The 16,479-nt window shown below is 44.5% G+C and overlaps 1 protein-coding gene across 1 annotated transcript in view; it reads right to left on the bottom strand.

Moving 5' to 3' along the window:
* Nucleotides 1-16,479, bottom strand: part of bub1 (BUB1 mitotic checkpoint serine/threonine kinase) — an 82,694-nt gene that overhangs the window by 33,831 nt on the left and 32,384 nt on the right. Inside the window, exons 16-21 of the mRNA XM_055630615.1 lie at nt 15,763-15,894; nt 11,039-11,135; nt 10,633-10,720; nt 8,610-8,775; nt 8,402-8,489; nt 7,851-8,098 (exon numbers count right to left, since the gene is read on the bottom strand). Coding sequence (XP_055486590.1) covers nt 7,851-8,098; nt 8,402-8,489; nt 8,610-8,775; nt 10,633-10,720; nt 11,039-11,135; nt 15,763-15,894 — 819 coding nt within the window. The remainder of the gene's footprint in view (nt 1-7,850; nt 8,099-8,401; nt 8,490-8,609; nt 8,776-10,632; nt 10,721-11,038; nt 11,136-15,762; nt 15,895-16,479) is intronic.

The raw sequence follows: 16,479 nt of genomic DNA, 5'->3' as shown, positions 1-16,479 counted from the left end.
CAGATATCTATTTTCTACGTTTCTATGTTTAATGATCTATTCCAGCCAAAAAAAAAAATCACAAAACAAATCTTTCATCTGGATGCCCGTTATTCTGTTGGACAAGATCTCGTTCCCACTGGGCAAATGCCTAAGACCATCTCTGGGGAGTGCATGGACTAGCAACTTCTTCCACTATGCTATCTATGCAGCCAGGGAACCACAATAAAATGGACACATCATGGAGTCCAATCTTTGCATGTGTGAAGGAGCTATTGAATTAGAGATATATTTGATTGAGAATAGCAAAACATTCAACAATTTAATTTTCAGTTGTGGCTTGGACACCTGATGACCCTGGGGGTTGGATTACAACACCTATTGATCTGTTGCACGGTTCCAGATAGTCACCAGTATGCAGAGACCACACTGGAATGAGCTCTGATGCATAGAAAACAGGCGCAGGAGGAGGCCATTTGGCCTTTTGAGCCTGCACCACCATTTATTGTGATCATGGCTGATCATCCACAATCAGTAACCTGTGCCTGCCTTCTCCCCATATCCCTTGATTCCATTAGCCCCTAGAGCTCTATCTAACTCTATTTTAAATTAATTCAGTGATTTGGCCTCCACTGCCTTGTGTGGTAGAGAATTCCACAAATCCACAACCATCTGAGTGAAAATGTTTTGTCTCATCTCAGTCTTAAATGGCCTCCCCTTTATTCTTATACTGCGACCCATGGTTCTGGACTCCCCTGTCAAGCTATCCTGCAACTAAGCTTGATCCAGTACTTTTATAATTTTATATGTTTCCATAAGATTCTCTCTCATCCTTCTAAATTCCAGTGAGTATAAGCCCAGTCTTTCCAATCTTTCCTCATATGACAGTCCCGCCATTCTGGGGATTAACCTCGTGAACTTATTCTGCCCTGCGTCAATATCAAGGATGTCCTTCCTCAAATTAGGAGACCAAAACTGCACAAAATACTTCAGATGTGGTCTCACAAGGACCCTGTACAATTGCAGAAAGACCTCTTTACTCCTATACTCAAATCTTCTTGTTATAAAGGCCAACATGCCATTAGCTTTCTTCACTGCCTGCTGTACCTGCAAGTATACTTTCAGTGTTTAAGAAGGAACTGCAGATGCTGGAAAATCGAAGGTACACAAAAAGGCTGGAGAAACTCAGCGGGTGCAGCAGCATCTATGGAGCAAAGGAAATAGGCAACGTTTCGGGCTGAAACCCTTCTTCAGACTTTCAGTGACTGGTGAACAAGGACACCCAGATCTCGTTGTTCTTCCCTTTTTCCTAACCTGACATCATTGAGATAATAATCTTCCTTGTTCTTGCCGATAAGTGGATAACTTCACAATTATCTACATTATACTGCATCTGCCATGCATCTGTCCACTCACTCAACCTGTCCAAGTCACCCTGCATCATCATAGCATCTTCTTCGCAGTTCTGATTGCCACCCAGCTTTGTGCCATCTGCAAATTTGCTAGTGTCACTTTTAATCCTGTCATCTAAATCATTACAGTATACAGTATATTGTAAATAGTTGCGGCCCCAGCACCGAGCCTTGCGGCACTCCACTCGCCACTGCCTGCCATTCTGACAGGGACTCATTTATTCCTACTCTTTGTTTCCTGTCTGCCATTCAATTCTCTATCCATGTCAATACCCTACCCCCAAATACAATGTGCTCAAATTTTGCCCACTTATCTCCTGTGTGGGACCTTATCAAAGGCTTTCTGAAAGTCCAGATACACTACATCCACTGGCTCCCGTTCATCCATTTTACTTGTCACATCCTCAAGAAATTCCAGAAGATTAGTCAAGCATGATTTCCCTTTCATAAATCCATGCTGACTTGGAACAATCCTTTTACTGCTATCCAAATGCCCCATTATTACCTCTTTAACAATTGACTCCAGCATCTTTCCCACCACCGATGTTAGGCTAACTGGTCTGTAATTCCCCGTTTTCTCTCTTGCTCCTTCATTGAAAAGTGGGATAACATTAGCTACCTTCCAATCCACAGGAACTGATCCTGAATCTATAGACCATTGGAAAATGATCACCAATGCGTCCACAATTTCTAGAGCCACCTCCTTGAGTACCCTGGGATGCAGACCATCAGGCCCTGGGGATTTATCAGCCTTCAGTCCCATCAGTCCACCCAAAGCTATTTCTAGCCTAATGCAAATTTCTTTCATTCCTCTGTCTCCCTAGATCCTCTGTCCTCCAGTACATCTGGGAAATTGTTTGTGTCTTCCTTAGTGAAGCCAGAACCAAAGTACCTGTTCAACACTTCTGCCATTTCCTTGCTCCCCATAATAATGTCACCCGTTTCTGCCTTCAAGGGACCCACATTAGTCTTGACATCTTTTTATCTTAACATACCTAAAGAAGTTTTCATTATCCTTCTTCATATTCTTGGCCAACTTACCCTCGTACTTCATCTTTTCACCTTGTAGTGCCATTTTTGTGCTGTTGTCCTTTGAAAGTTTCCCAATCCCCTGGCTTCCCGTTACTCTTTGCTATGTTATACACTTATTCTTTTTATTCCATCCCTAACTTCCCTTGTGAGCCACAGTTGCCTTTTACTCCCCTTAGAATCTTTCTTCCTCTTTGGAATGAAATGATCCTGCATCTTCCGGATTATGCCCAGAAATTCCTGCCATTGCTGTTCCACTGTCATTCCTGCTAGGATCCTTTTCCAGTCGACCTTGGCCAGCTCCTGTCTCATGCCTTCATAGTCCCCTTTGTTCAACTGCATCACTGCCATTTCTTATTTAACCTTCTCCCCCTCAAATTGCAGGTGAAAACCTATCATATTATGGTCAGTACATCCTTTACCGTGAGTTCCCTGATTAAATCAGGTTCATTAGGCAACACTACATCCAGAGTTGCCTTCTCTCTGGTCGGCTCCAATACAAGCTGCTCTAAGAATCCACGGTAGCTAGTGATCTGCTGCAGGTAGCTTGTGATGTGGGACGGCACGGTAGCGCAGCATTAGAGTTGCTGCCTTACAGCGCCAGAGACCCAGGTTCGATCCCAACTACAGGTGCTGTTTGTACCAAGTTTGTACGTTCTCCCGCGTTGGTTTTCTGAGATTTTCGGTTTCCTCTCCCACTCCAAAAACATATATGTTTGTAAGTTGATTGGCTTGGTGTAAATGTAAATTGTCCCTAGTGTGTGTAGGATAGTGTTAATGTGCGGGATTGTTGGTCGGCGCGGACTCTGTGGGCTGAAGCGCCTGTTTCCGGGCTGTATCTTCAAACTAAACTGAGGGCAGTGAAAGGTTCTCTCCAGGACGACGTGCCAAAAGTATGTTGTAGTGCAATATTAGTGTAATTATAGTTGATTACAAACAATGCCCAAACAGCATTTTATTAAAGCTTAAAACAATTGTAGACTTGAGGCAAGAAAAGGTATGGGTGATATTTAAAGACCACTTACCACTTAGTGGTCAATATTGTTTAAAGAGATTACTAAATGGGTGAACATTCTGAAAAATATGCAGTTACTTAAAGATATGGCAAGCATAGACTTAAAGAGTAAGGAAATAATGGGGTGAACTGAAGAAACAAACATATTTCAAACATTCGGTTTTGTATAGATGCTTTTTGATAATAAATTGTTCATATTATTAAAAGCTGCCACATAACTCAAACAATTGGAATAAATAACTACAAGACAATGTTCTCAAATGCAGACATATTTCACTGCGATACACAGATTGCACACCAACATTTGCAAGTAAAGACATTGGTAGACTGGACAAAAAGACAATGACAAATTCAACTATCCAGCAAGTGTGAAATAATGTCCCAATCTATTGAATTTAATTTCACGCTATCTGGACTGATCATTTAGCAACGTCCAGATGAGGGCCAGAGCCAATACCGAATGCCCAACAGTAGCCTGAAATGAAGTTTACACTGAAGAGGAGCAACAGGTATTTATAAATAGTACACAGTTGTAGATTAACAACACGACTTGTCACTGGTGATATATACAAGAACCACAGAGTAAATATGCTTTATTTTCAAACAAGATGGAGGCACTCATAGTCGTTGAGGTGAAAACACTCCAGGTCACGTAGTAGTTAGGATCATTGACAAACAGGAAGGTAGACAAAAATGCTGGTGAAATTCAGCGGGTGAGGCAGCATCTATGGAACGAAGGAAAAAGGCAACGTTTCGGGTTGCCCGCTGAGTTTCTCGAGCATTTTTGTCTACCTTCGATTTTCCAGCAAATCCCACGTGCCAAAGTGAAACATTTTTCCCTGCCTCCTGCGATTCACACGTGTATTTCCAGCATTTTTCCAATTTTAGTCGCTTCTTTTTCCTTTATTTTATAGATGTATAATTTTTTAATGATAAAGCATCACCAATCACCCAGTAAACGCTGAGCTCTGCAATGCTGCATAGTTTAGAGATACAGTGCGGCCCACCGAACCCGCAACGATTAGCGACCTCCACACAATAACACTGGCCCTGCACACACTGGGGACAATTGACATTTTAAAAAATATACCAAGCCAATTAACCAACAAACCTGTACGTCTTTAGAGTGTGGAAGGAAACCGACAATCTCCGAGAAAACCCACTAAGGTCACGAGGAGAAGGTACGAAGTCCATACAGACAAGCCTATAGTCAGGATGGAACCCGGGTCTCTGGTGCTGTAATGCAGTAGCTCTACTGCTACACCATCGAGCTGCTCATATTACTATTTTGAATGAAACCAAGTACAGGTGCACAACCTTTTATCCGAAGTTCCAAATAACGAAAACCTCCGAATAGCGACATTTTTTCAGTCCTTGAAGAAAGGTCCTTGAAAACGTTCACCGAGGGCGGCCCGCAGAGGTGACAGCGGAACCTCCGGTCGGTCCTCGAAGAAAGGGGAACTAAATCCCCATTCATAAAAGAGAAGGTGAGGGTATATTGCGCATGAGGGTTAATAATTGACAATCTGCTGCTGCCTGCCCGCTGAGTTAAAAAGTTCCCACGGTAGACTCACGATACACAGTGGATCGTGAGTCTTGCATATCGGTGGGCGGCGCGACTCCGGTCAGCAGCGGCCTCTGCAGTCTGTCCGCGTTTTATTATTTTTCTGTCTGTGTTTTAATGTAGTTTTTTGTTATTTTTTTGGGGTGTGTTGTGTGTGTGTGTGGGGGGGGGGGGGGGGGGGGTGGGAAACTTTTTAAATCTCTCCCTGCACGGGAGACCCGACCTTTTCTCGTCGGGTTTCCGTTGTCGTTGGGGCCGCAACGAGGAGCGGCCTCCAACAGGAAGAAGCCGGGGACTCTGGTGCTACAACTCACCGTCGCGGGGCTGGCCGAGTCCGGAGCGGGTGGAGCGGTGGAGGAGCGCTGCTGCTGCTGCGGCCCGACCGGAGAGTCGGAGGCTCCAACGGCAGGACTGTGGACGGCGGCACCGGGAGCCCGCGGGTCCCTGGAGGGAGACCGCTTTTCAGGGCTCTCGCAACGGCGACTTCCCCCGCCCGAGTTGTGGGGTCGAAGAGCTCCTGGAGCGGGGCCTGACATCACCGCCCCGCGCGGCTTGGAATGGCCGCGGGACTCTGCGAGCGCACGCCGGGGGCTCTAACACCAAGACCCGGTGTGCGACCTTGCACCACCCGGCGTGGCTTTAATGGCCGCGGGACAATCGCCATCGCCAGCCGGGGGCTTTGACTTTGACTCTGACATGGGGGGGGGGAGAGTGCAGTGGAGAGATAAGTTTTTTTGGCCTTCCATCACAGCAATGTGATGGATGTTTATGTAAATTATGTTGAGTCTTGGGTCTATGTGTTTGTAATGTATGGCTGCAGAAACGGCATTTCGTTTGGACCTCAAGGGGTCCAAATGACAATTAAATTGAATCTTGTATCTTGAACTTTTTAACTCAGCGGGCAAGCAGCAGCAAATTGTCGCTCCCTTAAGTTTCACCCCACCTACACCCCTCTGCTTCCAGGCCATATGTGTGACCCCTTCCCTCCCCTCTCCAGCTCCCCGCCCATTGCACCGGCGCGGGGGCTTTGCACTGTCTTCACGTCGGAGCTAGTGCCAATCACCGGAGACGTCCGGACCAACGGGACACCGACCCCCAGGCCCACTGTAAGCACGGAGATCCCAGAGACCCACAGCCAGCAGCAGCCCAGCCCCGTTCCAATTCCAGAGGAACACGCTCCCCGTAGGGACCGAAGCTGATGGTGTGCAAGGTGCGTCTTGGTCTTGAGGTTGCGGATGAGGGGGCGCAGCTCGGGCTGTGACGTCTCCGGCCACCCCCCTGTACAGGAGCCGAGACTGGGAACTGTGGAGTTGTTTGCAGTTGCAGAGGGAGGGGGCAAGGGCGGTACAGTTCCCAGTCTCAGCTCCAGTCCAGGGGGGTGACCGGAGACGTCAGGACCAACGGGACACCGACTGCAAGCACGGAGATCCCAGAGACTCACAGCCAGCAGCAACTCTAGCCCAGCCCCGCTCCAACTCCAGAGGAACCCGGGTTGCGGATGAGGGGGCGCAGCTCGGGCTGTGGGCGAACTGCCACTTGTCGCTGTAGCGGTGCATCGGGGAGCGGGTTCTTGTTGGTCCTGACGTCTCCGGCCGTCCCCCTGGACAGGAGCCGAGAGACGTCAGGACCACCAGAAGCCGCTCCCCGATGGGCCGCTACGGCGACAAGTGGCAGTTCGCCCACAGCCCGAGCTGCGCCCCCTCATCGGGACACCGACCCCCAGGCCCACTGCAAGCACGGAGATCCCAGAGACTCACAGCCAGCAACAACTCTAGCCCAGCCCCGCTCCAACTCCAGAGGAACCCGGGTTGCGGATGAGGGGGCGCAGCTCGGGCTGTGGGCAAACTGCCACTTGTCGCCGTAGCGGCCCATCGGGCAGCGGATTCCTCTGGAGTTGGAGGGACAGGGAGACACAGCGGCTTTTGAGAATGGTGGGCAATCACTTCCAAAGTTCTGCCCATACAGTCAGTACACCTCTCCTACACTTGTCTCCCACACTAAGATTATCTCGCAGAGAATGATCCCAGCCTAACCCTCCCTATTCTCTCCTATTCTGCAAGAAAAAACTACATTGAAGACTCAAACTCGCGATCGAGTAACTGCCGGGATCGAGGCGCAAACTCGCGACCTTGCGGATATGAGCCGAGCACTCTACCACTGAGCCAGCCGTTAAAATCTACGCTAAAAATCTTCCATTCCGAAAGCCGAAAAATTCTGAATTGCGAAAAGTGTCTGGTCCCAAGGCTTTCGGATAAAAGGTTGTGCACCTGTACTGGCAAATGTCCTAAATAAACCCCAGAAATTAAAGTCAGTTCTCTGACTAGTTTGAGTGCCCTCCTGATTAAATTTTAATTTGGATGCCTCATTGTCACCTTTCCCAAACTAACAATCTATTCTAGTTTTATTAATTTTCGCCCTTTTTGATCTCTTTTTTTTCACACCTTACCCTTCCATATCCCTGTTTCCATCTCCCCTGACTCTCAGTCTGAAGGTCGTGACCCAAAACGTCACCCATTCCTTCTATCCAGAGATGCTGCCTGTGTGCCCCGTCCCCCCCCCCTCCCCCCACCGAGTTACTCCAGCATTCTGTGTCTCTTTTCCTTGTTTACAACGCCTTGAACATTTTTATACTAAAGACGTACTTTAGGGCACGGTTTAAGAATAATTCAAAGGAACGGGACACAGAAACAAAAAAAAGTATTACCACCATTGCTCATTGAAAGTGAAACAGATTCTGATGGAGTTAAAGGCAGTTACATCAGTAAGAGCCTCATAAACAGGCACCAAATCTCCCCCCCCCCCCCCCCCCCCCCCCACCTGTCGGAAGCATGAGGTGCTCACTCAGATTTACCAGGCTCTGTTGAAGTCTCATTCAGCTCCTCATCAAACTTTAGATCACTGCTGTGCATTTCATCTAGACAATAAAATGACTGTTCAGGTATGAGACTGTCCAGGTATTCTTCATGGCTAGGCAGTGTGGACAGCTCTAGTCCCTCCTCAACCGTCTGACATTCCTCAGATGCATCACGATTTGTGTTAGAGTCAAAGGCAGGGACTGATAAGTGATTGGCCGCTTCCAAGCCTAGTTCCTGGATTGAACTGTATAAAATAAAAGTTTGGGGATAGGGACAAAGGGATGGTGTTGGTCGAGGAAAAATACATAATAATCACACCAATAAAATCTGTTTGGATTGAGAAACAGTTTTTTCCTCATCTTTGGTCATGCAATTTATGAAAATATCATATTATAATTCTAAAATGTTCCCAAGGTACATTACTCCGAAAAAACTAATCTACTCTGAAAATTCAAAGGTTAATAAATGTAACCAAATGATTTTAAAAAGTTACTAAATCTCAACATTTCAGGAAAAATGGAGTACTCTAGGTGCTGGAAGTTCCTACCTAAGTTTTCTGACTTTGGCAAGTTGAATGTGTTCTTCTCCTGTGCTGTGACGAGCTGTGAATCCATCATTTTTAATTTCCGTGATTTCTGGAAGAATATCGATAGTTTCATAACTACATTTCTACCATGGTTTTCCCGGCTAAACACAAGTTTGCAGTACACAAATCATCGCTTAAAGTTGACTTTCACCACAAAAGGGGACCTTACTTTCACCACATTCCTCCGAATCTCGCTTTGGATGCTGTGGTACCCCATAGAACGGAGTTGATGCCAATGCTGCGGTAAAGGTAAGATCCTCAGTAATATTTGGATAACTCGTCAGCGTTTTGTTCCCAAACACAGCCCAAACAGATCGGTCTTGATCATTTATTTCCTAGAAAAAAAGTTGGTGAAAAAATAAAATTACTAGTTTATAATGCAAATTACATAACAACAAAATTTACATATGACATACAACTTTCCCAGCAATTGAATTATGGCATTACTGCCAGTTTATTGGGACAATTTTCACATTACTAATCCCCTTTACAGAGAAATCATGAAGGTGATAAACAACATGAATGATTTGAATGCTTTACTCTTTATTCAGTGTCGGGGTGGGGGAAGTTTTATATCACAATGACCATATGACATCATAAAGTGGTTTATACTAATAAAGTTGTGAAAATATTAACTGAATATCACAGGTGAGATACAATCATGAATGGAATATGAGGAGGGTCATGTTAGTTTGTGAAGATAGACACAAAATGCTGGAGTAACTCAGCCGGACAGGCAGCATCTCTGGAGAGAAGGAATGGGTGACGTTTCGGGTTGAGACCCATCTTCAGAATTCCTTCTCTCCAGTGATGCTGCCCGACCCGCTGACTTGCTCCAGCATTTTGTGTCTACCTTCGATTTAAACCAGCATCTGCAGTTACACATGCTAGTTTGCAACTTCATTTATGAATGACTTCAACAGAATTATTCAGGTGATGTTCAAGCATCCTTGACCAAGATGCATCCAATATTTGGTCTGTACTTGCGTTTCTCAACCTTTTTACCCTTGCGGAATCCTTGAAATAATTTTCATGTAATCTCTGAAACATAAGAACTGCAGTTGCTGGTTAATATACAAAATGATGCAGAGTGCTGGAGTAACTCAATGGGTCAGGCAGCATTCCTGGAGAACATGGATAGGTGATGTTTCGGGTTGAGAAGTGCCAGACCCGCTGAGCTACTCCAGTATTTTGTATCCTTTAAAATTAATTTCCTCTCTTGCACTTCATAAATGGAAGTGACAGCTAAGAAACAGGCCCTTCGACCCACTAAGTCCACGCTAACCATCAGCAACTTGTTTGCAATAATCCTACATCGGATTTTTTTTTAAATCTCCCCGTGTTCAGATCGACTCCTCCCCGAATTTATCAGCCGCTGATATGCCAGGAACAACTTAATATGACCACTTATGCCACACATCGCCCGTCTTTGGGATGTGGGAGGATAATGTGCATCCACACAGCCACAGGGAGAACAATCGTACACTCCACTAGCAGCATCTGATGTCAGTATTGTGTCTGTGTGGAGCTTGCATTTTCCCTTGAGCTTGTGGGGTTCCTCTGGCTGCTCGGTCTCTTCCCACATCCCAAAGATATGTGGGTTTGTAGGTTAATTGGCCTCTGTAACATTGCCCCTAATGTATAGAGAGTGGATGAGAAAGTGGGATAAGGTAGAACTCGAGTGAACGGGTGATACTAGTCAGCGTGGACCCGTTTTCATTCTGTATCTCTAAACCAAACTCTATAAAGTAGACATAGGTGTCTGACACTGCGAGGCAGCAGTTCGACCAGCTCTGGCACTATGTCACGTTTGGCTCAATTAGCAATAATGTTCTTTCTGCTGTAGGTAGACTGAACTCAGTGGGATCGGCAGCATCTCTGGAGAGAAGGAATGGGTGATTTGTCGAGTCGAGACCCTTCTGAAGAAGGGCCCCAATCCGAAATGTCACCCATTCCATCTCTCTAAAGTTGCTGCCTGTTCTGCTGAGTTACTCCAGCTTTTTGTGTCTACCTTCAGTTTAAACCAGCATCTGCAGTTCCTTCTAACACATGCTCTCTCTGCTGTTGGAACAGTTGAATTGTAACCTCACTGTACAGCTAAATCAAGTAAGATGCATTCCAGCCCATCTTTGGAGGAACATGTCATTTGAACCAACATTTAAACTGGTTGGGCAACAAATCAGAATCTTTACCTTTTCTTTTCTGGTCACGCTTTGTCTGTCACATAATTCTCCCAGTGGTCTTGAATCTATTGTTTTACACTTCAAAGTATTCTGTACGCTGTAACATAAGAATGTTAATTTAAACAAAGCACAAACCCAACTAGCTAAGGTAGACAAAAATGCTGGAGGAACTCAGCGGGTGAAGCAGCATCAATGGAGAGAAGAAATAGGCGACGTTTCGGGTCGAGACCCTTCTTCAGCACGTCTTGACCCGAAACGTCGCCTATTTCTTCTCTCCATAGATGCTGCCTCACCCGCTGAGTTTCCTCAGCATTTTAATCTACCTTCGATTTTTCCAGCTTCTGCAGTTCTTTCTTAAACAACCCAACTAGCGAGACATTTTCAAACGAGGATTCTAAGAAATTGTTTCCAATACCTCTTTACAGCACCAGCATCATCTTCAAAGATAGAAAATGGCACCGTGGAAGGTGGAGCTAAGTTCATACCCAAGTTTTCCATGGATTGATGGATATCTTGGAGAAAAAGCAAAGAAAGTGATATTATTCATGTGAAAAACCACCAGACATTAGTCAAGTTCTGAATTTTAGCTGAAGGAAAAAGACACAGTAATAGTAAAATGTGACAGATTCAAAGATAAATAACACAAAACATTCCACAGTGCTCCAGACTGATGAGAAAGCACCAAGCAGGGCTCTCACTAATGAACGGAGAGTATAAAAGATGAAATAGCCGCACATTTGGATAGCAGTAACAGGATGGATTTACGAGTCAGCATGGATTTACGAAGGGGAAATCATGCTTGACTAATCTTCTAGAATTTTTTGAGGATGAAACTAGGAAAATGGACAAGGGAGAGCCAGTGGATGTAGTGTACTGGGACTTTCAGAAAGCATTTGATAAGGTCCCACATAGGTGGTTAGTGGGCAAAATTAGGGCACGTGGTATTGGGTGTAGAGTGCTGGCAGACAGGAAACAGAGTAGGGATTAACGGGTCCCTTTCAGAATGGCAGGCAGTGACTAGTGGGGTACCGCAAGGGTCGGTGCTGGGACCGCAGCTATTTACAATATACATTTAGATGAAGGGATTCAAAGTAACATTAGCAAATTTGAAGATGACACAAAGCTGGGTGGCAGTGTGAACTGTGAGGAGGATGCTATGAGAATGCAGGGTGACTTGGACAGGTTGGGTGAGTGGGCAGATCCATGGCAGATGCAGTTATATGTGGATAAATGTGAGGTTGTCCACTTTGATAGCAAAAACAGGAATATCAGATTATTATCTAAATGGTGTCAAGTTGGGAATAGGGGAAGTACAATGAGATCTGGGGATCCTTCTTGGTTTCTTGGTCCTCCAAAATATTCCGAATGGAATTTAAACTGGAGGTGGTGAATGGAGGGCTTAAGCCAGAAAACGTTATTGGGAAGAAAGAGCTACTTTAAAATTAGTTACATCTGGTTGGGTAACTATAGTTGGGTGGAGATTATTCCATGCTTTAATTGTGCGGGGGAAGAACGAATTGCTGTACACATCTGTCTTTGTAGCTGGGATCCTTGTTCATCAGTCAATGAAAGTAAACAGGTATAGCAGGCAGTGAAGAAAGCGAATGGCATGTTTGCCTTCATAACAAGGAGGAGTTGAGTATAGGAGCAAAGAGGTCCTTCTGCAGTTGTACAGGGCCCTAGTGAGACCACACCTAGAGTATTGTGTGCAGTTTTGGTCCTCTAATTTGAGGAAGGACATTCTTGCTATTGAGGGAGTGCAGCGTAGGTTTACAAGGTTAATTCCCAGGATGGCGGGACTGTCATATGCTGAGAGAATGGAGCGGTTGGGCTTGTATACTCTGGAGTTTAAAAGGATGAGAGGGTATCTTATTGAAACATATAAGATTAAGGTTTTGGACACGCTAGAGGCAGGAAACATGTTCCTGATGTTGGGGGAGTCCAGAACCAGGGGCCACAGTTTAAGGGGAAAGCCATTTAGAACGGAGACGAGGAAACACTTTTTCATGCAGAGAGTTGTGAATCTGTGGAGGCGGGTTCTCTGGATACTTTCAAGAGAGAGTTAGATCGGGCTCTTAAAGAGTCAGGGGATATGTGGAGAAGGCAGGAACGGGGTACTGATTGGGTTGATCACATTGAATGGCAGTGCTGGCTCGAAGGGCCGAATGGCCTTCTCCTGCACCTGTTGTCTATTATTCCCTGAGGGTTTCTTTCATATCCCAATTTCCTGACGTCTCCACATAATTCTGCATAAAAGCCAGAACATGAGAGGGTTGGTGGACAAGGCCTAGGTTTAGGTCTCATTCAAAACAACTTGAATTTGAAGGAATCGCTGAAAACAAAAATAAAAAAAACAAGAAATATCAGTCAGTGGTGAACTGATCTGTGAACTCAAGATCTAACCCAGACAATACCATTAATCCGCTGCCGAACCCATTGAACTCGTGACCTACTGACCCTACTGTCTGTTGCATCCAGTGATGTTCATAAGTTCTTCAAGAAAGAACTGCAGATGCTGGAAAATCGAAGGTAGACCAAAGTGCTGGAGAAACTCACTGGGTGAGGCAGCATCTATGGAGCTTTATTGAACATCTATGGATGTTCATAAGTTCATGAGCGATAGCAGTATTAGGCCATCGTCCCATTGTCTACTCGGCTATTCAACTATGGCCGAACTACTTTCCCCTCCCAACCCCATTCTCCTGCCCTCCCCCCATCAAGCCTGACATGTGTGATTGCTGTAGTAGATTAGGCAAGAAACCTTGATTTTTATTTATCTCTCGACAAAGTGCAGACCTGTTGGATCTGCTCCCCCAACGCACCCGTCCCTTACCCGTATCCCCCACGGGAGGCGTGGTCCTCCAACTCAACCCGTTGCCAAAGGTAAGTTTTGAGCACTCCTAAGCAAAGATCATAGGTCTGGAGCCTCCCCCAGCACTGGAGTTGAGAAAACCCCATCCCAATCCCCAATTGCAATACCAATTGACCCTCCCCCTCCTGTCCTGCCAGGAGCTGTGATGGCAACATTGTTGCAAATGTCAGGTGCACATGCTGTGAGATGCCATTGAGCTGAAAAGTTCAGTGTTCCTGCCAGTGTTGCCTTGCAACTTTGTATCAAAGTGTGTTGGAAGCTGTGAGGAATGATTTTAAAGTAAAAAACATTTTAAATTGTTCAATAGTATTTTTGAACATTTTCATTAATAACTCGAGAAATAGAGCATGACATTTTCAGATAAGGCGTTTTCGGACTTCAGGGGAAAAATGTCTACCGGAATATGTGAATTTTTTACCGTAAGCGAGTCGTTTTTTTGAGAAGATGCGATTATACATGAACAAACAAAACACACACACACACACACATACATATAGATATGTATATCACTAAAATGAAGGATGCAATTTGAAACAGAAGCATGTTAAATGGTCATACAACATGGAAACAAGCCCTTTGGCCCAACTTGCCCACACCGACCAACATGCCCCAAATAAACGTCCCACCTGCCTGCATTTAGCCCATATCTTTAAACCTTTCCTAGCCATGCACTTATCCAAATATGTTTTTAAACCTGCTTCAACTACCTCCTCCGACAGCTCGTCCATATACGTGGGTAAAAAAATTACCCCTCTATCACTGCTTCCCTTTAAATCTTTCACCCCTTCACTTTAAACCTATGTCCTCTTTCTTTATTCCTCGTCGGGTAAAAGACTAAGTATATTTACCCTATCTATTCCTCACATGATCTCATACAGCTAGCAAAAACAAACTCAATGCTAGTATTTATTCGAAGAGGGCTTGTATACAAAAATAGGGACGCAATGCTGAGGATCTATGAGGTGCTGGCAAGGCCACTTTGGAATATTGTAAGCAATTTTGGGCACCATATCCGAGGAAGGATGTGCTGTCTCTGGAGAGGGACCAGAGGAGATTTACAAAAATGATCCCAGGAATGAGTAGGTTAATCTATGATGAACACTTGTCAGCACTGGGCCTGTACTCGTTGGAGTTTAGAAGTATGAGGGGGACCTCATTGAAATCTAGAATAGTGAAAGGCTTGGCTAGAGTGGATATGGAGAGGATGTTTCCACAAATGGGTCTAGGACTAGAGGAAGGATGTCTCAGAATTAGAGGACCTTCTTTTAGGAAGGAGATGAGGACAAATGTCTTTAGTCAGAGGGTGGTGAAACTGTGGAATTCTTTGCCACAAAAGGCTGTGGAGGCCAAGTCAGTGGATATTTTTAAGGCAGAGGTAGATAGATTCTTGATTAGTACAGGTGTAAGAGGTTATGTGGAGAATGCAGGAGAATGGGGTAGAGAGGGATATGATTGAAAGGCAGAGTAGACTTGATGGGCCAAATGGGCCTATCATTTATGACCTCCATAACAATACTACAGAGGATGAGGGGTGATCTTAGAAGTGTATAAGATCATGAGGGGAATAGATAGGCGAATGCACAGTCTTTTACTCAGAGTAGGGGCATCAAAAACCTGAGGAAATGGGTTTAAGGTGAGAGGGAGAACATTTTAATAACCTTTTCAACACAGAGGGTGGTGGGTATATGGCACAAGCTGCCAGAGAAGATATTTGGGGCAGATATAATTTAAAAAATTTAAACCCAGGTAGAAAACTGTCCATACTGATCATGATGCTCCATTTAAGCTACTCCCATCTAATAGGCACCTATTCAAATCTTATTTGGAGAGTAAAGGATTAGAAGGATATGGGCCAACAAAGCATTAGACGGATATGGGCCAACTGCAGATATGTGGGACTAATTTAATAGGGCATGTTGATCGGCAGTGGTAAGTTGGACTGAAGGGTCTGTTTCCGTGCTGTATGACTCGAAGACACTAAACAACTTTTAACCAGAACTCTATCACACATCACTAAACTAGAACCCAGGAGATAATAGTCCTCATTTTAAAGGGGAAAACTCACCGTTGTAAAATTAGTGTGACATCAATTACAGTAATTCAATGGAATTTATCATTGGGACAAACAAATTAAAACTAGTTCAAACTCACAATTGATCTTGAATTCTATAGTGCAGTCCATCAAAGAACACAAGCCAAGAAATCAGGCAAATTCAAATAGCTGGAATGATGAAAATAAATTCAGAGAGAAATTCATTCTGACTTACCATTCCTTTCACAATATGTTGTGGAATCTCCCTCTTGTACCTGCATTTGATCATCTTCAGGAGCACCGCCATTCTCATTCACTTGAGCTAATTCAGGGATTACTGGCGTTTGAAACATGTGCATTATCACATCTGCAGCAAAAAACAAACCTTTACTCCCTGGTATGCTAGAGCATGACTATTAATCACACCAAACTGAATTTCTAATTAAAACACTTCAGCAAGTTGATTGGTGCGGTTAGGGCAATGGATGTTATCTGCTTGGTTTAGGTTTATTAGTGTATGTAGAATAATGTTCATATGTGGGGGAATCGCTGGTCGGCACAGACTCGGTGGGTCGAAGGGCCTGTTTCCACGCTGTAACTCTAAACTAAACTGGTCTGAAATATCTTAATGTTTTACAATGAACATGTAAACAATAGTTCAAAACGTTTCCACCTAAACTGTCAGAATTGCCAAATTAAAACTTGTACAAAAACTACATGCTCAGGTGAAATACAATTATTTACATTGCCCTTGAGATCCTTAAATATCCCAAACTGGGTTCTTTGAGATTCAGCCTTCTGATTTGTGAGGAATGCTTTCTTTGTCACATTTTCAAACTGAAGGTTGAAAGAGTTTTTTCATCTATCATTAATGAATGTTCACTACTTGGATTTTTTTAATTAACTTATCAAATGTTAAAATGAGCTTGTCCGAAAGGTGAAGCCCATTTCA

The sequence above is a fragment of the Leucoraja erinacea genome, unplaced genomic scaffold, assembly GCF_028641065.1.
Source record: "Leucoraja erinacea ecotype New England unplaced genomic scaffold, Leri_hhj_1 Leri_452S, whole genome shotgun sequence".
NCBI lineage: Eukaryota > Metazoa > Chordata > Chondrichthyes > Rajiformes > Rajidae > Leucoraja > Leucoraja erinaceus.
Note: the sequence above shows the minus strand (reverse complement) of the source record. Positions and strands in the feature narration are given on the sequence as shown.